General features: G+C 38.2%; 1 protein-coding gene, 1 non-coding gene and 2 pseudogenes across 2 annotated transcripts; 2 read left to right on the top strand and 2 right to left on the bottom strand.

The window, feature by feature from the left end:
• The first annotated feature begins 9,097 nt into the window (after positions 1-9,097).
• LOC106331031 lies at positions 9,098-15,078 on the top strand (annotated as a pseudogene).
• Positions 15,079-16,169: 1,091 nt separating this feature from the next.
• On the top strand, positions 16,170-16,243 carry TRNAV-CAC. Its single transcript has one exon. It is a non-coding gene; the product is annotated as a tRNA-Val (tRNA).
• Positions 16,244-16,893: 650 nt separating this feature from the next.
• Positions 16,894-17,500, bottom strand: LOC106331032 (annotated as a pseudogene).
• A 1,656-nt stretch (positions 17,501-19,156) lies between these two features.
• Positions 19,157-21,895, bottom strand: LOC106331033. Its single transcript, XM_013769392.1, has 5 exons — positions 21,782-21,895; positions 21,492-21,730; positions 19,919-21,083; positions 19,346-19,852; positions 19,157-19,279 (listed from the first exon to the last, which is right to left on the bottom strand). The coding sequence occupies exons 1-5, from the start codon at positions 21,893-21,895 to the stop codon at positions 19,157-19,159; spliced, it is 2,148 nt and encodes a 715-aa protein (XP_013624846.1).
• Positions 21,896-23,127: the final 1,232 nt, after the last annotated feature.

A 23,127-nucleotide genomic window follows, 5' to 3' on the forward strand; every position in this document is an offset into this window, starting at 1 on the left:
GTGTGCTTCTCCTTAATGGTGCTTCAGCCAAGACATTATCCATTGATGAGACTGAAACTGGTTCAGTTTCTTCTTGCTGTTGCACATTGTCTTCCTCTTCTTGCAAGCTTTCTTCAGGTTCTGGTTCATCCATTACCTCAACCCCTTCATCTTGCATCATCACACAATGATCAGGGTCTCTCAAGCCTTCTTCCGGATGGCTTACTTCTCCAGTTTCATTCCCCCTCTCATGATTAGAGTGGGATGTTTCTTCAGCTTCAGGAGAACTAGATGTGTTTCGTCCTCCTTGATCCTGGGTTAGATTGATCCCAAGAACTTCCAATATGATCCTAAGGCTTGCAGCCTTATCAGAATCCCGAGACAGATCTTTCAAATCCTCCCAGCTCCGCTCTTCATAGTATCCCTTACCCTCCATGAACTTTACTTCTCTAGATAAATGTACTCTTCTTGTCTTTGGATCAATACACTTGTATCCCTTCTGAGATGATGAGTATCCAATGAACATAGTTCTTATACTCTTTGGCTCAAGCTTGTTTCTCATCTCTCCCGGTACCATCACATAGCTTACACACCCAAACACTCTCAAATGGTTTAGGGATGGCTTGATCTTGTTAAGGACTTCAAATGGAGACTGATCTTGCAGCACTCTGGTCGGTATCCTATTAATCAGATAGCACGCAGACATGACTGCATCACTCCAATCCCTCTTAGGAACATTGCTCTGAAACATCATGGACCGAGCAACTTCCATAAGATGTCGGTTCTTTCTTTCTGCTACACCATTCTGCTGAGGTGTATAGGGACAGCTAGTTTGGTGAAGAATCCCATGTTATAGGGACAGCTTGTCTGATGTAGGATTCCATGCTGAGATAGGTGGAGCTTGAATGCTTGTCCCGTGTACTCTCCTCCATTATCTGACCTGAAAATCTTTATCTTGGCATTATAATGGTTAGTCACATATGATTGAAAGTTCTTAAATGCATCAAGTACCCTATCTTTGGTTGGAATTAAGGTTAACCAGGTGTATTTGGATTTTTCATCAATGAAGGTTACATAATACTTTTGATTGTCTCTAGATAAGCAAGGAGCAGTCCAAACATCAGAATGAATCAAATCAAAACACTTCTCATAAACCGTAGTAGATTTAGTAAAGACAGTCTTACAATGCTTGCCTAAAATACAAGCTTCACAATCATTATTCTCAAAGGAAACACCTGGCAACATCAGTTTTAAAGCCTTATTATGAGGGTGTCCTAATCTAGCATGCCACAATGCATTTTTACTTAAACTAGAACCGGAAACAGAAGTAAACGAGCAGCTATAACTAGAAACAGGAGCAAGATCTTCAAGTAAATACAATTCTCCTTTAGTCACTCCCTTTCCAATCATTTTGCTGCTTTTAATATCCTGAAACTTCACATCATTAGGACTGAATATGACATTACATTGCAAATCAGTAGCACATTTCTTAACAGATAACAAGTTTGAAGTAAATTCAGGCATATAAAAGGCTTTAGTTTCCTTATCAAACAGTTTAAGACTTCCTATTCCTCTAATAGGTATCTTATCTCCATTAGCTATCATCACATTTCCATTCATTGGTACAATGTTTTTAATCAAACTAGTGTCACTTATCATATGATGAGATGCACCAGAATCAACTACTAAAGGCTTAATGGCATGTGAACTAGCAATATGAGCAAGGATACTAGATGGTTTGAATGCATGATCATTCCTAGCAAGACTAGCCGTTCTAGATTGGTTGATTATCTCTATCACACTTTCATGCATCCTATCAATTCTAGTTGGATTCTCATCATTCCCTATAGCCCTAGCCCCAAAGGAATACCCAAAAATGTTACCATGCTCCTTGAAGAGCTTAATGAGAGCATCCAGGTTGGATTTCCTTAGATACTCTTGATCATAGTTCCCACGGTTGCTTGGGGCTCCAGTGTAGGCTACAAGAGACCTCCCATCACCTGCTTCACGCCCATCTATCTCCTTCCCTTTGCTAGTACCTGCTCCACTTGCGCTTGCTCCATCTGAGACATTAGCCCTTGCCTCTCTGTCCTTCATAAACTTTGCTGGCTTGAGATGGGGATGGAGTATCCAGCATTGGCTCTTCTTGTGGCCATGCTTCTTGCAGTGATCACAGTTCCCATTGAACCTCCTCTCATCATACTTCCCATGCGCAGCCTTGTGTGCTTGTGGAGCTTCCCCTCCCTCCTCTTGAGTTGCTTGATTCACGAGAGATAGCTCTCCTTTCTTTCCAAACAACCCAATAGAGCCTTGTTCCTTCTGAATCCTTGCGCACACTTCTTCAAGATCAGGTAGTGTGTCCTCTCTAAGCAAGTGTTGGATAAGACCATTGTAAGCCGGATTCATGGTGAGGAGTAGCCCAAAGACCTTATCTTGCTCTCTTCTTTTGTTGAGCTCATCTGCATCTGTAGTGCTTGGCCTCAACATCTCCAGCTCGGACCAGAGTGTTCTGAACCTCCCTAGATGCTTGGTGAACTCCATATCCTCTTGTACCAAGTTGTTTATAGCCTGCTTCACCTCAAACACACGGCTCAGGTTTGATGTATTCCCATACACCTTCTTCAACGTATCCCACAGCTCTTTAGCAGACTCACAGTAGCTGTATGCATCTAGAATCGCTGGCTCAAGTGAAGCATGTAGCACTGACATCACCAACATGTCCTCCTGATGCCACTTCTCTTCCGCTTTGCTTGCGGCTTCTCCTTCAGTTTCTCCTTGGGTGATGAGCTTTGGAGCCTCCCCTGGCGTGATGTGTTTCCAAAGCCCTTTGCTTCCCACCGTGGTATAAGATTTATAGAAAGAGTTAGAGTGATTTAGAGAATAAGAGAATGAGATTGGATTATGGAAAGATTAGTGAAGAATCATGATGAACACTCAAGAACAAGAGAGAGAGAATGACTCAAACTGTGTTATCTTTTATTAATGACATGAGTTGATATATATACAAGGAGAGAGAGCTAGGGTTTGTGAGAATCAGATAGGCTTAAGCATGTGTAGTCAAGGGGAAGAGGAGCGCCCATTTCAAACTGTCCAATGGGAGGCTTTACACGCTTTTGGCATCAAGGCATCTTGGACAAGATCCTTTCCTCTTTACAGCTGTGCCAGCCTGTCTTGGACTTCCTTTTCTTCCTGTTCAACGGTCTGATCCATAGGTGCAAGCTCAGGTAACTTCTCTTTCACTTTCCTTTTTACCCGGGTGATCATAAGTTACATTTGGTCGAGTTAAGGTCAACCACGGTCCGTCCAGACTGTACGGCCTGTACGGCCATGTATGGTCTTGTACGGCCTGGTCGATCTTCACTCCCAAAACTCACCCAAGCTGAACCTTCTCTCATGTTCTCCAACTCCTCCTCTCTTCTCTTCTTATACTCAGCTCATTTCAACATTCTCCCCATATAACAATTATCCATATGTTAGAATTTTTTTTTTTTTTTTTAAACACAACCATATCCCGTGTTTCGAGAGATATATGAGTTCAAGGAATGGACTTAGAAACCTTACTTGGGGATTAATCAAATTTCCCGGGAAAATTTGAATACTTGCGCATGCTTGGCTCTGACGTAAGGACAATCACCAAAAGGAATCTTGTGAATAATGTGAAAGGGATCACTTTTGTTTGAAGAAGGTAGTACTCTCCTCCTCTCCGACATGGGCATAGGCATAGCCGCCGCATAATCTCTTGTTCTAGCCGGCGGTGCAGCAATTCGAAGGGACACATTTTTTTGGTCAAGACAGTTATCAACTAAGATGATTTTCCCAGAATTCAAATCTTCCTGTTTCTCAGGGAATTCGGCTCTTAAATATTAATTGGACCAAGAACCAAAAGCAAAAACGCAAACTTTTTAAGAAGAGTCAGTCAACACTTTAAGAAGAGTACGGAAAAAGGATAAATTCCAACCTAACAATGTCTGTGTTTCATACCGTGACTATTTCATCCGATACTAACAATTATCCCTTATATACTAAATCAAAGATCAATTGTGACAAACCAAACCACAAAACTAAATAACCGGTAACAAAAACTACAAAAAAAGACCGATTTACGTTGGATCTTTGCACTGTTCGCGGACCCCACCGACGCTTGGCGGTCTGCGATTGGTTCGTTTTAAATTTTTTTCTTTTTTTCAGACAAAAAAATAAAAAAAATAAAAAAGAATAAAAATTTTCTAAGAAACGCTATCAACAATAATCATGCCATTATATTACTGCAGTCTTTTCATACACAATGTTTTCAGTCAAATGTTTATATATCAATACACAACAACAATGAATTATTTTTCAATCTACTGTATTCTCTTGAGACTTATTTTTGGGTTCACCCCTTAGGGTAAACCTCTAGGTTCACCAACCAATAGGATTGTGTTATTTCATATTCGATATCTTTTAAAAAAAGAAACAAAATATTGTCAATTTATATTATTTTTTTAAAATTAAAAAGTAAAAAAGAAATAAATAAAAAATAGTAGTAATTACAAAAAAAAATATTTTTAACGTCATCAGCAAAACATTAAACCTTAAATCCTAATCCCTAAACCCTAAACCCTTGGGTAAACCCTAAACTTTAGGATAAAGCTTAAACTATAGGATAAATCTTAAACTCTAAATCAAAATCACTAAACACTAAGGGAGATGTATTCAATTTAACATTTGATGTGATTTGATTTTTAATAGGGTTTTAGATGATTTCAATAAGTTGCAGAGATTTAAGTGACTTTTGTTAAACTACTCTAGAATATCACCTAAAACTATGAGATTTGAGTTTTAATTTTTTTAACTAAGAAATCATACCCAAACACCCTAAAATCACCTGAAAACTTTAAAACTCCACAGCTTAAAATATTTTCAATAACAGTGGATTTCAGAGTACTTTAAGAAATGTCAAATTCAATAACAGTGGATTTTAAATGAGTTTTTAAAATTCATGTTTCAATAACAGTGGATTTGTCATTTTAATACAAATCACCTGAAACTCTCAGTTGAATACATCCCCCTAAAATATTCAAGAGTTTAAGGTTTAGTATTTAGGGTTTAGAGTTTTAGGGTTTAGTGTTTTTATTTAGAGTTTAAGATTTACCTAAGGATTTAGAGTTTACCCAAGGGTTTAGGGTTTACCCAAGGGTTTAGGGTTTACCCAAGGGTTTAGGTTTACCCAAGGGTTTAAGGTTTAGGATTTAGGGTTTAGGGATTAGGATTTAGGGTTTAGTGTTTTGCTGACGACGTTAAAAAGATTTTTTTAACTTTTTTTTCTGTAGCGGCTATTTTGTTTTATTTTTTTATTTTAAAAACATAATAAAACTTGATAATATTTTGTTTCCTTTTTTAAAAGATATCAAATTTGAAATAATGAAATCCTATTGGCCGGTGAACCTAGAGGGTGAACCCAAGAATAACTCTTCTCTTGACTACTAGAAATAATAGGCAGCAAAACAATGGAATTAGTCATTAATTTTATATATATATTCCAAAGTAACTTTTGGAAATGTTTTTGGATATACATAAAGTTTTATAGAATGGTTGAAAAATATATGGAAACTTGGAAACAACATTATGTTTCTCTTTTTTCATGTGTTCTTCGAAATGATGTGCAACTATCTACTTATCTTAGAGAATACTTATTACTATTCATTTTTATTATATTCGTAAGGAAAGTATTTCCATGCGAAGCATGGGTTCAATACTAGTTTCAAATAAACTACATGAACCATCAAATTCAAGCCGAAATAAGCTTTGACCGAAATAATTTGTTTTTTTTTGTTTAATTAGGGTTGGCCTTTGTTTTTGATATTTTGTTAATTTTATCAATTTTTAAATAAAGAAAAATTAAAATAAAGGAGAGTATATGAGATTTTTTTCAGTCATGAAGAGTATATTAGACCTTGATTCAGATGTAAACCCTAATCTGTCTCACATGGGAATGCTATAAAAACCAACCTTTATCTTTCACTTTCAACAAATTAATAGACTCGGTCCCGTAGATCTAAACTCTGATGCTGGTCATCGTGGTGAGGTTGACATCATGGCTTATGGCGTTGATGAAGGTCATAACTTCGAGGCCGGAGTTCAGTTCAGTTCAGTCCCTTTCCAGCAGGTGGATAAGATTGTCCCCATAAACTCTCTTTTGCTACTCCTTTTCTCTGTTATTTATACATATATTGGTTGGTTCAGGAGATGACATTGCGCGGCACACCAAGATGCTCGGAGACATTCGTGCCTGGTCCATCAAACCTGTTCCTAATCATGGGAGACCCCTCAGTTGACTTCCTCCCCTACATTGAATTTCTGAAGAGCTCGAAAGGATACAAGATTCACTATACATATATCTAGTATTTATACATATATCTAGCATAAGAAGAGCCTGAAGTTCCATGTTCTCTTTGGAAAACTTGTATTCGGTGTCAGATGCAAAACTTCACATACATATATCTACTATCTAGTATTATCTTCTTCTTTTATTTTTTCCTTTAAACACCGAGCCCTAGTTTGTTAGATCAAAACAAAAGTTCACTTTTCTGAAAAAAAAAATTTGAGTACACGAGAAACAGATCCTGTAACCAAAAACCAAATGTTTTTAAATTTTGAATTTAATAATTCACTTATTTGGACAACCAAAGAAATTTTTTATTTGATTGGTCAATAATATGATATTATACTAATCATCTCTACATAGATCCTAAAACCTAAACTAAATATTGAGAGTATTTGTTTGTAATAGATTATAGAATAAATAATTCTAGACACAAACTCCTTAGAACAAACAACGATGTAAAACAAGTTTTAGTTGACGAAAACTATATTGATGAATATCGGATTACAAGATCAATTGTGTACACAAGAATCAAAACTAAGCTTAAGAGAAATGAATAAAACAAAGTCGATTTGTTTGGAAGATCTTGATGTTTGGATGTATGTATTCGGGTAACTATATCAATTTTCTCGTCCTGATCTTCTTTATATACTCGTCTTTACTATTGTTGTTTCCGATATCTCATCCTCCATTTGCCTCGCTTGTTTGCGTAGTTTTCGGGATCTTCTCCTTTGAGACCTGGTTAACCTTTTATAACACCCCGACCGCCCACGGCTAATGGACTACTACGCCCGTTCTCTCGGCCCGTGGGTCTTATCCCATCCGATGGACGGTGCGTAAATTTTTCCAAGGTCTGAAAGTCTTGTTTACTAACCCTGAAATCACCATTCAACTTTTTCCCGTACTTTAGTCTCACTCGCATGGTATTGCGAATCACTTCCCGATAGGTCACTCATCCTTTCACTACTCCATTCCAAGCATGTTTAACTCTGAAGTACTAAATGAATGTGTGACGGAAAATGTAAATCAATTTTGGTGACATAGGTAGCCAAATCAATCATCTTAAACATTTCTATATATCACAACTCAGGATGTTACAATCCATCCATTCTCAAAGAACGCAACATCCTCGTTGCGATGCGCTCCACGACAGGTCTCAAAATGCCTCTTGGGGTCAAAACCAAGATGGCTAACTTGGCTTTGATACCACTTATAACACCCCAATCGCCTACGGCTAATGGGTCACCCACGTCTGCTCTCTCGGCCCGTGGGCCCATCCCGTTCCAATGGTAGGTGCGTTAATTTTTCTAAGACTCGAAATTATTGTTTAATAGCCAAACTTTTCCACGCTTTACCCTCACTCATACGGTATCGCGAATCACTTCCCGATAGGTCACCCATCATTTCATTATTCCAGTCCAATCACGTTTAACTCTGGAATTCTAAATGGATGTATGACGAAAAAGATAAGTCAACTTTGATGATATAGATAGCCAAATCAATTTTTTTAAGTCTTTCAGAGAATCACAGCTGGGATGTTACACATTTACCGTCGAGATCTCCTATACGTGGCCCATTTAATCGTTTTCAGTCTCAATTATTCAAGCCCTGACTTCGATGCTAGATTAGGGTCCAATACATTCGTATCTCATAATTATGCAAAATAAACGCTAAAAGAGAAACTAGAAAAATGGGTTGTGTGGGAGGAAGAATATCATTTTCCTGAAATAATTATCTATTCACTCCGTTTTTTAATATAAGTCATTTTATAATTGTGCATGTAGATTAAAAAATCATTAATTTTTTATATTTTATAAACAAAAACATTATTAATTATTTATCTAACCACAAATCAACCAATAATAAAATAGAATGTATATTATCATTGGTCATATAACATTAAATGTTAATAAATTTAACATAGAAAACTGAAAACGTCATATAATTTGGAACATAAAAATATCTCTAAAACGACTTATATAAAAAAAACGGAGGGAGTAGTATTTATGTCAAATTCAAAAAAGTATAGTAAGTTTGAAAAAAATTGTATTATAGATTTTTAAATTAGTTCAATTTATAGAATAAATTTAAGGGTTTTTAATTAATACTGGTTATTAATCAGGTATAGTTTAGTTGTGTACACAATTTATTTTTTACTAGAAAATTATTTTTATTTATTACAAATCATATTTTTTAAATATATTTTCATACGTATGTGACTAATATAGGAAAAATTTAAATACAAAATTTATATTTTAAATTGATGTGAAAATTGTCACTTTTTCAACTATATCATTTTAATTTTTTTAAAAAAAGTTTATTGACATAAATTGGTAATAGTATTAGTATAATTGTTAACTTATATTTAAATTTATGTAGTTGAAATTTTATATTATTTTAGCTTGAAGTCATATCATAATAACATAGGATTTATTTCAAATTTTATTTGTTTTGTTAGAATGATATGTGATGATGATACTTAAACAATCATTTGGTAGATAAAGCTTAATATATATAACTAAATCTAGAGCATACAATTATAAAGAAAGAAATTCAGACAATTTAAATGTATAAGAATAAAGAAAACACCAAAACCCCCAAAAATGTAAAAAGGAAATAGATATGAAAAAACCCCGATAAACCGGTTATCGAATCGAACCGGATAAACAAGCAACCGACTCTCCCTCTAAGATATTTTATAAACCTCTCAAAACACACAAGTCGCTCTCATTCTCAACGTCTCCTCCCTTCTTGGCTCTGTATCCCTCTCTGCTCTCTTCTTCCGAGATCAAAGATGGACTACAAACAGAACCAAACTTACATTGATGCCGACTGCAAGATTACACAGGAGAACAGCAATAAGGAGATTACACAAGAGGAGGACGACGAGGAGATTACACAGGAGGACGCATGGACCGTCATCTCAGCCTACTTCGAAGAGAAAGGTCTCGTTCGTCAGCAGATCGATTCTTTCGATGAGTTTATTCAGAACACTATGCAGGAAATCGTCGACGAGTCGTCCGATATCGAGATCCGACCCGAGTCCCAGCACAATCCTGGCCACCAATCTGATTTCGCCGAGGTTCTCTGGCTTCTCTAGTGTTTTTATTGAAGTCCTGTTCTGAGCTATTGCGTTTGTGTGTACTGTTTCGGTGCAGTTAGGGTTTGCCTTCTCGAGTAAGTTAGCTTGTTGCAATTAGGGTTTCGCCGAGGTTCTGTAGCTAGGGTTTCTACTATTGAGATGTTGGGGGTGTGAAGCTCAGATCATTTTTGGCACTATAGGAAGATGTGTTTTAGTATTGATGAAACTTTATTTTCTTGCAGAGAATCTACAAGATTAGTTTTGGACAGATTTATGTGAGTAAACCCACGATAACGGAGTCTGATGGAGAGACTGCCACCTTGTTCCCCAAGGCTGCAAGGTTGAGAAACCTCACCTACTCGGCTCCTTTGTATGTCGACGTTTGCAAGACAGTTATTATGAAAGGGCATGATGGGGAGGAAGTTACGGAGACTCAGGATTTTACCAAAGTTTTCATTGGAAAGGTCTGTGAACTTTGTTTTTGTGCAATATTATATAAGCGGCTTGCTTCTCCTATACGGTTCTGACTCTAGATATGTTTTCTTCCTTCTTTGATTTTTTTTTTTTAACTGTAGGTTCCCATCATGCTTCGGTCTAGTTACTGTACCTTGCATCAGAATTCGGAGAAAGATTTGACAGAGCTTGGAGAATGTCCTTATGATCAGGGAGGATACTTCATTATTAATGGCAGTGAAAAGGTTCTGATTGCTCAAGAGAAGATGAGTACGAACCATGTTTATGTGTTCAAGAAGAGACAGCCGAATAAGTACTCGTATGTCGCTGAAGTCCGTTCCATGGCGGAAACCCAAAATAGACCTCCGAGCACAATGTTTGTGCGTATGCTCTCTGGCTCGAAAGGGGTAAGAGAAAGCTCTATTTGAGTTTCTTTAGATTCTAAGATAATGTTAAATGGATGGATGCAGGGTTCATCTGGACAGTATATTCGATGTACTCTTCCATATATCAAGAAAGAAATTCCTATTATCATAGTATTTCGTGCATTGGGGTTTGTTGCCGATAAGGACATATTGGAACGTATATGCTATGAGTTTGGAGATACTCAGATGATGGAGTTGCTCAGGCCTTCCTTGGAAGAAGCTTTTGTGATTCAAAGTCAGCAGGTAAACCATTGATCCTACGTACATTTGGTTAATATTATGTTTATTCTGGCTCTTCTGTTGTTGGGAGAATTAATCCTGATGATTTTCGTATTCCTTCAGGTTGCCCTTGACTATATTGGAAAACGTGGTGCGCCTGTTGGTACACCCAAGGACAAGAGGATAAAGTATTATATATATATTCTAAAACCAATTAAGTTGGCATTATGATCTATGATATCAACTATTGAGATGTTGATACTGGAGGTTTGCAATGTTATCATTGCAGGTATGCAAGAGATATCCTTCAGAAAGAAATGTTTCCTCATGTAGGAGTTGGGGCTTTTGAGACGCCGAAAGCTTACTACTTCGGGTACGTATTCAGCTCACTCGTGTTCTTTGAGTTTCATAGGGCTTTTTGTTTCTCATATTATGCAATAACCCTCAGGCTTATCATACACCGGCTGCTGCGTTGTGCACTTGGCCGAAATCCAGAAGATGATAGGGATCATTATGGTAACAAAAGGCTGGATCTTGCTGGTCCTTTACTTGGAGGGCTGTTTAGAATGGTTTGTTACCAGTCCCATAATCATGCATTTTTGAAAAAAAAATTAAAGAATTTTTAAAATCATTTTAGTTGATCTCTTACTGACTTAAAATCTTCTTTAATGTTAGCTTTTCAGAAAGCTAACGAGGGACGTGAGATCTTATGTTCAGAAGGTCTGTTACATATTTACTCTTTCTTAACCCGAGGACTTTAATTCTAGTTTTTTATTCTGTGTTTGGAAGTCTGATTCATGTCGCTATAACAGTGCGTTGACAATGGCAAAGAAGTCAATCTTCAATTTGCCATTAAGGCTAAAACAATTACCTCTGGCTTGAAATATGCTCTTGCTACTGGGAACTGGGGCCAGGCAAACGCTGCTGGCACAAGAGCTGGAGTCTCTCAGGTTAGGATACTTCTTTGTTTTTTTTGTTTTCAGGCCAAATAATATTTTGATATATGTTTATTAGGTTTACAGTTTTGGTCCATTATGGTTTATTGCTTGATCTACATGGTTCTCAAGTCTTTACTTCTACCAGGTTCTAAATCGGTTAACATATGCCTCCACTTTGTCACATCTGAGGCGTCTCAATTCTCCTATTGGGCGTGAAGGTAAAGCTTTGTTCTTTTTCGGCATTTCTATGTGCAGTTGGTGTAGTGTATTTTAGTCAGTTTTCATTTTATTATCCACATCCTTGCAACTTAGGTTCGCCTGTAGTTCTGGTTTTTCCACTTGAATGTTAATGAATTCTTATATACCAGGAAAATTGGCAAAACCAAGACAACTACACAACTCACAATGGGGTATGATGTGCCCTGCTGAAACACCTGAAGGACAGGTATAGTTGTTGCATTTACATAAATAATAATGTTTTGGGTTTCAGTTTAGTTCCTTTGCTGACTGTGGATTTGCTTTGCCAGGCTTGTGGTCTAGTGAAAAACTTGGCGCTCATGGTCTATGTGACAGTTGGGTCAGCTGCTTATCCCATATTGGTATTTTTGGAAGAATGGGGACTTGAGAATCTTGAGGTCTGTAGCACTACACAGTCAGTTTCTTTGCCACTTTGTTTCATGTGTTTACTCAAGGTCTTAACTTTGATTGTAGGAAATATCCCCAGCAGATATACCCCAAGCCACAAAAATCTTTGTCAATGGAAAGTGGGTTGGAATTCATCGAATTCCTGACATGTTGGTTAGAACGTTGAGACTTTTGAGGAGAAGGGTAAGCATGCAGTTTATTTCACATTTTAGTCAATAAATTGCTACTTTTGTGCAAGTGATGTATTAATTTTCCTCTTGCAGAATGATATTAACACTGAAGTTAGCGTTGTTAGAGATATTCGTCTGAAAGAGCTCCGGATATACACTGATTATGGTCGCTGTAGTCGTCCCTTGTTTATTGTGGATAATCAGAGGCTCTTAATAAAGAAGAAAGATATATATGCTCTGCAACAAAGGGTAAAGTTTATAGTCTTTCGTTCTCAAAGTACGTTTTGTTGTAACTTCAGTGTACCAATACTCGTTTTCATAACCCAGGAAAGTGCAGAAGAGGATGGTTGGCATCATCTACTTGCAAAGGGGTTTATAGAATATGTAGACACAGAGGAAGAGGAGACTACTATGATATCCATGACTATCAATGTGAGTAATTAGAATGTCTGAAAATGTGAATAAATGCACTTTTGGGGGCATTCATTGGCACAGGAAACTCATTCTTAATTTCGTTTCAGGATCTGGTTCAAGCTAGGCTCCGTCCCGACGAGGCATATTCTGACACTTACACACATTGTGAGATTCACCCTTCTTTGATATTGGGCGTGTGTGCTTCAATCATACCGTTTCCCGACCATAATCAGGTTTCGCTCTCTTTAATTTACCTATCTATGAGAAGAAATTTAGTTATGTTAAAAGCTAAATTTATGCTAACTACCAAGTGTACCTTTCCTGCCACTTTTGATGAATTAGTCACCCCGTAATACATACCAATCTGCTATGGGAAAGCAAGCTATGGGAATATATGTCACCAACTACCAATTCCGCATGGTATGTTTTGTGGTCTCTTTCTGCCATCTCTTGTAATAACACTACAATGCTTTAATGATACTAATGTAATTGTTATGTAAACCAGGATACCTTAGCCTATGTTCTATATTACCCTCAAAAGCCTCTGGTCACCACAAGAGCTATGGAGCATCTTCACTTTAGGCAACTTCCAGCAGGAATTGTGCGTTATTTTGCTTTAAGTCTTTCAGAATCCAGCTTTTACTCTTCTCTCAGACGTTTTTTGCCTCTTCTTGTGTAGAATGCTATTGTTGCCATTTCTTGCTATTCTGGATATAACCAAGAAGATTCTGTCATCATGAATCAGTCTTCAATAGATCGTGGTTTCTTTCGATCCTTGTTCTTTCGGTCTTACAGGTGAGTATACTTGTGCACATTTGCTTTAGGTCTTTCCACTTTGTTTATACTGCAATGTTTCTCCTGGCAGAGACGAGGAGAAAAAAATGGGAACCCTTATCAAAGAAGACTTTGGGCGCCCAGACAGAGGAAATACACTGGTAAGACACTTGCGGTTCATATTTTCTGTGCTGCTTTTTGTTAGTGGAGTTTATTAACACTTAGAAATTCTCCTGCAGGGTATGCGACATGGTTCTTATGAGAAACTGGATGATGATGGTCTCGCACCTCCTGTAAGTAAATGATTTATTCTTCCTTTAATGGTTAAATCTGATATGATTAGATGATTAGTGCTAGAAAGCGTATCATATAATTTTTTAAAATATTTTGTGGTATAGGGTACTAGAGTTTCAGGTGAAGATGTAATCATTGGGAAAACCACTCCAATATCTCAAGACGAGGCTCAAGGACAAACATCACGATACACCAGACGCCGATCAGGTAACTTTGTATTTCCTTGCTGTTGAACATAAAGGTGGGGTTGTGAAAGTTGTCCAACTTTCTTATAACGTATGAACTTCTTGTAGGTGTTGTTGACCACAAATGCTGATGGTTTGAGGTTTGTGAAAGTGAGAGTTAGATCTGTTCGTATCCCTCAAATTGGAGACAAATTCAGCAGTAGACACGGTCAGAAGGGAACTGTTGGCATGACCTACACACAGGAGGACATGCCTTGGACAATTGAAGGCGTTACCCCTGACATTATAGTGAATCCACATGCTATTCCCTCTCGGATGACAATTGGACAGCTGATTGAGTGCATCATGGGAAAAGTGGCAGCTCATATGGGAAAAGAAGGAGACGCGACTCCTTTTACAGATGTCACGGTAACTTGCTTTTATCCTTAGCTCCTTGGTTAATTGTGTAACTTAGTATAAATCTGACCATTGTGGTGTGTATAGGTGGATAATATAAGCAAAGCTCTCCATAAATGTGGGTACCAAATGCGTGGATTTGAGAGAATGTACAATGGCCACACAGGCAGACCACTCCCAGCGATGATATTCATTGGACCAACCTATTACCAAAGGTTTGAAGCATATGGTTGATGACAAGATCCACTCTCGTGGACGAGGTCCTGTGCAAATCTTAACAAGACAACCGGCTGAAGGACGATCCCGTGACGGTGGACTGCGTTTTGGAGAAATGGAGCGAGATTGCATGATTGCTCATGGTGCTGCTAGCTTTTTGAAAGATAGGCTGTTTGATCAGAGCGATGCGTATAGGGTACATGTGTGTGAAACCTGTGGGCTCATCGCCATTGCAAATCTGAAGAATAATACTTTTGAATGCAGAGGTTGCAAGAACACAACAGATATTGTTCAGATAAGGTTTCAAAATTGTGTGTGTTTTTAATCTCGTTAATGGTCATTTGTGTGATGGCATGTTATCTACTTATCTTTGACAGGTTCACATACCATATGCTTGCAAATTACTGTTTCAAGAGCTTATGTCAATGGCGATTGCGCCACGGATGCTTACTAAAGACGTGAAGTCAGCTAAAGGCAGGAAGTGAGGAGCTTCCTTTTTCTCTTTGGCTCTCGTATCTCTGTGACAAAACTACAACTCAAACTTGTGTATCCTTCATTTGATATTTATTCTGAAACTAGAAACTAGAGAGGTATATTTCTAGAGAGTATATGTTTACCAAAAAAAAAAAAACTAGAGAGGTATATGATACTACTTTAGAAGTCATTATTATATTCACTTGTCAGTGAATCCGTGACTTGACCAAACCTCTTTCTGTCATCACCATTCACTCGTAAGAACAACGCTAAGGCATGAGCTCAGCAATATTCTTTCTGCCTTAAGTCTCTGTTCCCGCTATGACAACCTTCGAATTACATTAAGCACAATACCAAAAGAAAATCCTAATGAACATTGGGTAGCTGAAACAAAGTACCAGTAAAGCCTAACGAACATTCCTCACTGAAAAGTAAAGCTTAATCCTGCTCAAGGACTAGATAACATTCTTCATTATCATTAAATATGATACACAGTCAACTAAAAGCTCAAAACAGTGAATTCATGGTCATAAGTTCCCACCACTGAAACAATCTTTTCTATACTCTTCTTCTTTGATTCTGTCTAGCTTCTGCTTCGCTGCTCTATGTCTCCTCGTCGTCACCGTCACAAAATGAGGTGGAGCAACCTCTGAAATAAACCTTGCTAAACGTGCAAGGGGGTTGGTTGCCAATACAACTTCTTGCCAATAAGTTGATGTATTTGTACTATATTTTTAGTTCATAACTATATATATTTTTTTTTTTTTGGATCAATTTCATAACTATATATTCATGAGGACTACTATTTAGGAGGAAAAAAAAAAGCTTATGTATCGAGTAAGCTATTCTAAAACATCTATTAGAAATCTGATTTTTTCAAAATAAAACACACCTCAATAATCACTTTATAATTATCAAATATTCATCCATTGACACGAAAAATTTCGTATGATAATAGGGAAGAACAGAACTCAAAACTCTATATTGGACATTGTAAACGAACAAGAGAAAACAAAGTACTACAGTACCCATAAGAATTTGAAAAGTGTTGGCGCCACATATAACGGTTATTTTGTTAGCATATTTAAGAAAATGGTTTTCAAACTAAGACTTCAATCGTCAAAATTTTGTGTCCGTCAAAGTCTGGGTGGTGTAGTCGGTTATCACGCTAGTCTCACACACTAGAGGTCCCCGGTTCGAACCCAGGCTCAGACATCTTTTTTTTTTAATGGTAAAAGAGAACTCTTGCCGAACCACAGAGTGCTTAACTATAATTTTGTGACCCTGGAACAACAAATCTTCAACAGTTTTCTGTAGAAATTCAGATTGGTAGTAGAAGTACAAGCTAAATATTTTAGACATAATCTTAGATTTACGATAATTGTACACTAATGCATCTCACATTATGCGATTACGCTTTTAAAAACAGAGAATAGACTAAAACATAGCAAAACATGAACTCAGGGAGCACATAAATATCTTATTATTATTTATTTTTTTTAACAAAACATAAATATCTTATTTATCAGTTATGATTATGAAAGACACAAGACACAACGAACTGGTGATAATTAATAATTTGTTTATATTACAAAAAGACCTGATAAGCAACTTATGTCTGAAACTTTAGGGGAACAAAGATGCAAACTTTTAGAAATCAACTTAAAAAAGACCCAACAGAAAACATAAACAAAAAAACTGAAACACTTTATTCAAAAAAAAAACTGAAACATTATTGGCTTAATAAATAAAAGATAAAACGGATAAAACGGTTATGATTCAAGGACCACATGATAAGAGGATTTAAACATCAACTTGTTTCTGACTTTGTTATTCTTGTTCTTGATCATGTGATCAGTGCCTTATTATCCTCTGCTTCCACTGGTGCTGGTATTATGATTCATGCTCATGGTGTTGTTGAAGCGCTGTCTTGGCTTATTTGGATCCTCTTGATTTACGCGGTAACTGTTATAATTATTAACATGTCCAACATGGTAATATCCTTAGGGAAACGACCCATCATTGAACACAGGGCGATTCATTGGTGGATGACTACGAACTGGAAACACCATATCACCATGCGTCTCAGGCAAAGAACCGAAATGGCTCCCAACAACACCAGCAGAAGAAGAAGAATCACCAATAGATCCAAGAAAATCGTTAGTTTCTTGACCATGTAAGAAAGTCTGGTGATGATTAACCTGTTGGGTCTCAATAGGAACCACCTGAGCAACAGATGGTTGATCTATTCTGCTTCCACCAGCCGATATGTTCCTTAATGTCCCACCATGAGTCCATAATCGACGACAATTCTTGCAGGTGTAGCGCGGCTGAGACACACTATAGTTGTTGTAGTAACAGAACCTGGTGTTGTCTGAGTTACACCTTGGACATATTCGTGGTGGAGGTTTCTCTCCACTCACTTGATTGTTTCTCCTTACCAAAACACGTGATTTATTCATTAAAGAGTTATACTTGGTTTGTTGTTGTTATGATGATTTTTAGTGTTGGGGAGAGGGTGTTCTTATATAGGTTCCTGGGGCGTGGAAACTGAAGAAGAGATTCATTTTGTCTTTAACAGACTGAGATTGTGAGGAAAACTTGTCAGAGATTTTGCATTAATGAATTCTAGAGACCTATCTACACACAATAAACCTTAGGCATCGTGACAAAAAAAAAAAACCTTAGGCTTAGCTTAGTTAAAAACCAAGGCTCTCTTACTCTTACTGTTGGATGTATATGAAAATTATAGAATCAAGAAGATATCATTAAATGAGTCAAGTGGTATAAACACAAACAAAATCTAGGGACATTGAGAGTATAATGCCACCTTAAGGGAAGTGTTTATTATTATGAAAGATACTATGTGCGTCTATACTCACGCGCAATGTACGTGTATGCTCACGCGCAAGTTCATTGGGCAGAAGATATATTTTTTTTTCATATAAAATATTCACAAGATTTTTTTTTTTAACGCTGAAATCAAAACATAACATCCATAGTTTGGTTTATAAATTATTATACTTAAATCCATATAAATGTTTAGTTGATAATTACCTAAATTAAAGAAAAATAGTTAAACAATAATATGAATACCTATTTTTCGACAAACATTTATAAATTAACTTTAGTAGGGACTTACTAATAGTGCGACTTATTGTGATAAAATTTGATAAATGATGTAATGGTGCTTTGTTAAGAGAAAATACAATGTGAGTGTGTGCCTTCATTAGAGTTTATATTGGCACATCATAAGAGTTTATTGTTAAAACATATGCTTAAGGACAAGAGGAGGAAGACCAATAAAGTCATCTCAAAAAGTTCAAGCAGTGGACTATGGTTGGAAATTGTCGTAGAGGCCGTGGTAGACGAGGTCCTATTATCTAGGTATCTATGTTCTTAGTTCCCTCTTTGCTTTTTGTTTAGCTTTCAAAGGTAGTCTACTTGTTTTAGAGTATTCTAAATCATGTTGCTTTCACCATATTTTTCAAAATTGTATGATATTCTAAGATCATGGCTTGTTATTTCGTTTATGCATTTTAATTGGAAACCTTTTTAAAAAGATATGCTTAAGGATTTTTTTTCATATACAAAATGGATATATTGTGAGAATAGACAGCTAGCAATGCTAAATACAAAGAAGACAAGGGACGCAACAAAACATTTTTTTGTATCAAGATAATAAACAAAATATGGATTATGAAACTTGCAAAACACGTATTAACAATTTCAAAAGTAATTAGTTTTGAGAAAGAAAGAAAGAAAGAAAGTGTGCATGTGTGAGAAACTTAATTTTTAGCAGAAAATCCATGTATATAATTTGACCATATTCTAAATGGATTCTGATGGTGAGAATTGGAAAGTGAGCAACGATGAAAATCAAGAAAGCAAGAAACTCATAACAAAAAGGGTTTCTGTGTTGAGTTGCCTTTTTTTTTTTTTTTTTTTTTTTTCCGAAACGCATCTTTCATTCAATCTAAAGGTTACATTGCAAATAGTTCAGCAGAACAGAGTGCCTGCTTTGCCAGCGCATCTGCATTAATATTACAGGTGCGGGAAATCCAAACAAAGGAAATAGAAGAAAACGTTGCAGCAATGGTGGTGATGTCAGCCACAATGCCATAGATTTCAGAAGGGACTGGTCAGAGACAACTGCCTTGATAAGTTGAGAAGAATCAGATTCGCATCGGAGATGCATGATACCATTTCTGCTACAGAGAACCACGGCTTCCCGAAGAGCCAGGGCTTCAGCTGTCAATGCTAGGGTACAAATTTTTGAGATGAGGAGAAGTTGGATGTTTGATCAGTCGTGTTTACCGTCCATCCAAGACCTGCAAGATTAGAGGAGTTTCGCCACGCAGCATCTGATTGTACCGTTACAGAAATGGGGTTTGCTGGCGTGGGAGCAGTCAGGTTTCGTCCCTTTACAATTTCTCTAAGTTGAGCACCACTCCATTCCCGAGCCAAACAGATAGCTTTAGAGACTGTATCTGCCACCGAAGTGTACCTGTTGCTAAAGACAAAGTTATTTCTTTCAATCCACAAGGACCAGAGTAACCAGGGGGCTAGAGGTACATTAACAATCCCAAGTGGTGGTAAACAGACTTTGTCACACAGACTCTTCCAAACTGCCGGTAAATCTGATGATCTTCTAGCCACAAAACCTGATGCAAAGGGAGTGTGTTCCCAAACCTCCTGAGCAAAAGGGCAGTGTAAAAAGAGATGATTAACAGATTCAAAGGCGCCACAGCGCTTGCACAGCGGATCTACATCAATGTGTCGTGCGAGAAGCCTCTCTCCCACCGGGAGGATATCCTGGAGAGCCTTCCAGATGAACAATTGGATTTTAGGAGTAGTTTTTAGATTCCACACGCTTTGCTTCTAGTTGACGGTTGGGGTGACGATGTTGTTTTCTGGTTCGGTCCTGCTTTGCATCGCTGCCCAGTAACCCGATTTGGTGCTATAGTCTCCCGTCTTCGAGTGGATCCAAGCAAGTTTATCTGGGGCTCCCAAAGCGCTGGTTTTGATGCTCAGAATCTTATCTTCCCATTGCGGCAGGATTCTGTGGATCTTTTGCCTGTCCCACTCCACAGAGTTTGGAAGAAACAGGTCTGCAACCGTATATTTCACCAGTTCTTCAGGAGGTGGTCCCATAGGGGCTTCTCTTCTACTACAGCTTAGCAAAGGATCAGTCCAAATGTTGATAGATTTGCCATCTCCCACAATCCATCCTGAGTTTTCAGCTATCAAATCTTTGCCTACAAGAATGCCGCGCCATCCGTGAGAATCAGAGGATCGCTTGGTGATCTGCATAAAGTCATTTTCCGGATCGTATTTCCCAAGTAATGTTCTGCCTAACAGGCTGTGGGGATAATGGATCAGTCTCCAGCTTAGTTTAGCGAGGAATGCAATGTTGAAACACTGGAAATCTCTGAACCCGAGACCTCCCTCCGCTTTGGACTTTGTTAGCTTTTTCCAGGAGATCCAAGCCATCTTCCTCGATCCATTCCGAGCATCCCAAAAGAATCTCGTCAAAGCGGACTGTATCCACTTGCAGAGCGATACCGGAAGTTGAAAGCAAGTCATCGCATACGATGGAATCGGAGAGAGTACACTCTTGAGCATTGTGAATTTCCCCACCGTAGATAAATATCTGTTAGACCACCCACTTGCTTTCTGTTTGATCTTGTCGACTATCGAGGAGAATAGGTCTCTCTTTTTCCTTCCAAAATGCTTGGGTAACCCGAGATATTTCCCCACTCCACCTTCTTGATGAATATTAAGTGTTCCTTTCGCTGCTTCTATTATGGAGCTGGGGGTTTTCTTTGAGAAAGATATCGAAGATTTTGATGTATTTATAGCCTGCCCCGAGGCTGCTTCATACCGGCTTAGGATAGAAGATAGCGCTGCACAACTCCTTTGATCAGCCCGAATAAAGAACATTGTGTCGTCCGCGAACAAGAGATGATTGATCCGAGGGAAACTCCTAGCCACTCTGATTCCTTTAAGGGATCCATCAGCATGTGCTTTGTTACATAGCCCCGAGAGGACTTCACTACACAAGATGAAGATGTATGGTTATAAAGGGCCTCCGTGGCGGATTCTCCTACTTGGTTTAACCCTCCCTCTAGGCGAGCCGTTGATGAGGAAGGAGTATGTAACAGAAGAAACACATTGCATGATTAATGAAATCCATCGGAGGTAAAAACCGAGCCATTCCATAACCAAAGCGATGAAGTCCCACTCTAATCGATCATATGCTTTACTCATGTCTGTTTTGAGCGCCATCGAGCATCGAACCTTTGCCTTGGATGTCTTTAAGTAATGAAGGACTTCATGGGTTATAAGCACGTTGTCGGAAATGGCGCGTCCCGTCACAAAGGCCGACTGATTTTAGGATATGAGCGATCCGAGCAGCGGTTGGAGTCTCCTAGTCAGAATCTTGAAGATGATTTTGTAATACACATTACATAGAGCAATAGGCCTATATTCCGCCACTGTCTGTGGGCTGTTGACCTTGGGAATAAGTCGGATGTGTGTCTCGTTTATTTTTGCTGGAATAATGCCGGACTCAAAGAACCCTTGAATCTCTTTAACTAGACCATCTCCAATGTTGTCCCAATTGGAGTGGAAAAAACTTGCGGAAAAACCATCAGGCCCGGGAGCCTTATCCGCGTGTATGGAGAGTGCAACCTCTTTTACCTACGCATTGGAGGGCAGACCAATCAGTCGTTCATTATCTTCAGTAGTGACCAGTGCTGCCAAAGCATACTCGACTGTCTCTCTCCGGTCTCCTTCTTGCATGGTGTACAGCTTCCCAAAGTAAGAGACTATCACCTTGGCAATTTGATCTTCCTTATACACCATTGTTCCCTCAGTATTCTCGATAACTGAGAATGAGTTTGCTCTTCTGCGCCCTTTGGTAGTTGCATGAAAAAAACCAGTGTTCCGATCACCCAATCTCAGCCACAACAGTCTACTTCTTTGCTTCCAATAATCTTCTTCTGCTTTGTATGCAGCTTTCAGGTCATTTTGGATTAATTGGATAGTTTTTACATCATTACTTGGGCTTGACAGTGCAGATTCGAGTTCAATCTTCTTCTTCTCTATGATCAGCCTAGTGTTTCTCTGTTGTTCTTTATTCCATTGCGAGATTGAGAACCGGCATCATGCTATGTGTTCGCCAACTGAGATATTCTCCTCTTGACTCCAAGCTTTTTTAACCAGTTCCTTGACTTCTAAGTTATCCTTGAGTCTTCTATCATACCGAAATATACCTCGTCTTTTTTTGGATTCGGATTCAAGTGTGGTGAGGATAGGCCTATGGTCAGAACCCTCAAACGGTAGATATTGGCTATGCGCAGCTGGAAACCGTTCCGCCCATCCTGTGTTTGCTACAGCTCTGTCAAGACGACACCTAACGAAGTGGTCGCCTCTCTGTCCCCTCCATGATAAAGGATCACCGGAGTGTGGGATGTCAAATAGATCACCTTCAGAGAAGAAGGTTCTCAGATCAGAGAAAGATCCTTCAGGTCTCAACGGACCACCGTCTTTCTCAGAATTGTTGGTTAGATCATTAAAGTCCCCGGTAACAAACCACGGAGCTTCCCTAGTCTCATTTTCAGCCAAAAGACCACTCCACATCAGGTTTCTTTTATGTCTATCTGTGTCAGCATAGATAAAAGAAGAGTAGAAACGTTTTCCTTTGTATTCAATAGTTGTGTCCTGAAGGTTTACAGATGAAGAAATAACATTTAATTTGACAGATTGATTCCATAAAATGATGAGTCCTCCCGCTGCTGGTCCACTTGGGGACACTATAAAGCTCGAGTCATATGCTAGCTCCTTCGTCTTCTCTACAACAAACTCATCGGGATTTTTAGTTTCAGACAAGAAGATAATATCCGGACAGATTGTTCGCTTTATCTCCTTTAGCCGATGAACTGTCAAGGGATTCCCTAACCCTTGACAGTTCCAGCTTAGAATTTTTAAGGAACGAGATTTGGTGGATCCTGAAAATCCACCCTCTGCTTCTTCCTTCTTGTGCCGGGAATAAGATTACATATAGGCTGGTCATCTGAGTCTATCTGTGATGTTGA

This window comes from Brassica oleracea, chromosome C3 (genome assembly GCF_000695525.1).
Source record: "Brassica oleracea var. oleracea cultivar TO1000 chromosome C3, BOL, whole genome shotgun sequence".
NCBI lineage: Eukaryota > Viridiplantae > Streptophyta > Magnoliopsida > Brassicales > Brassicaceae > Brassica > Brassica oleracea.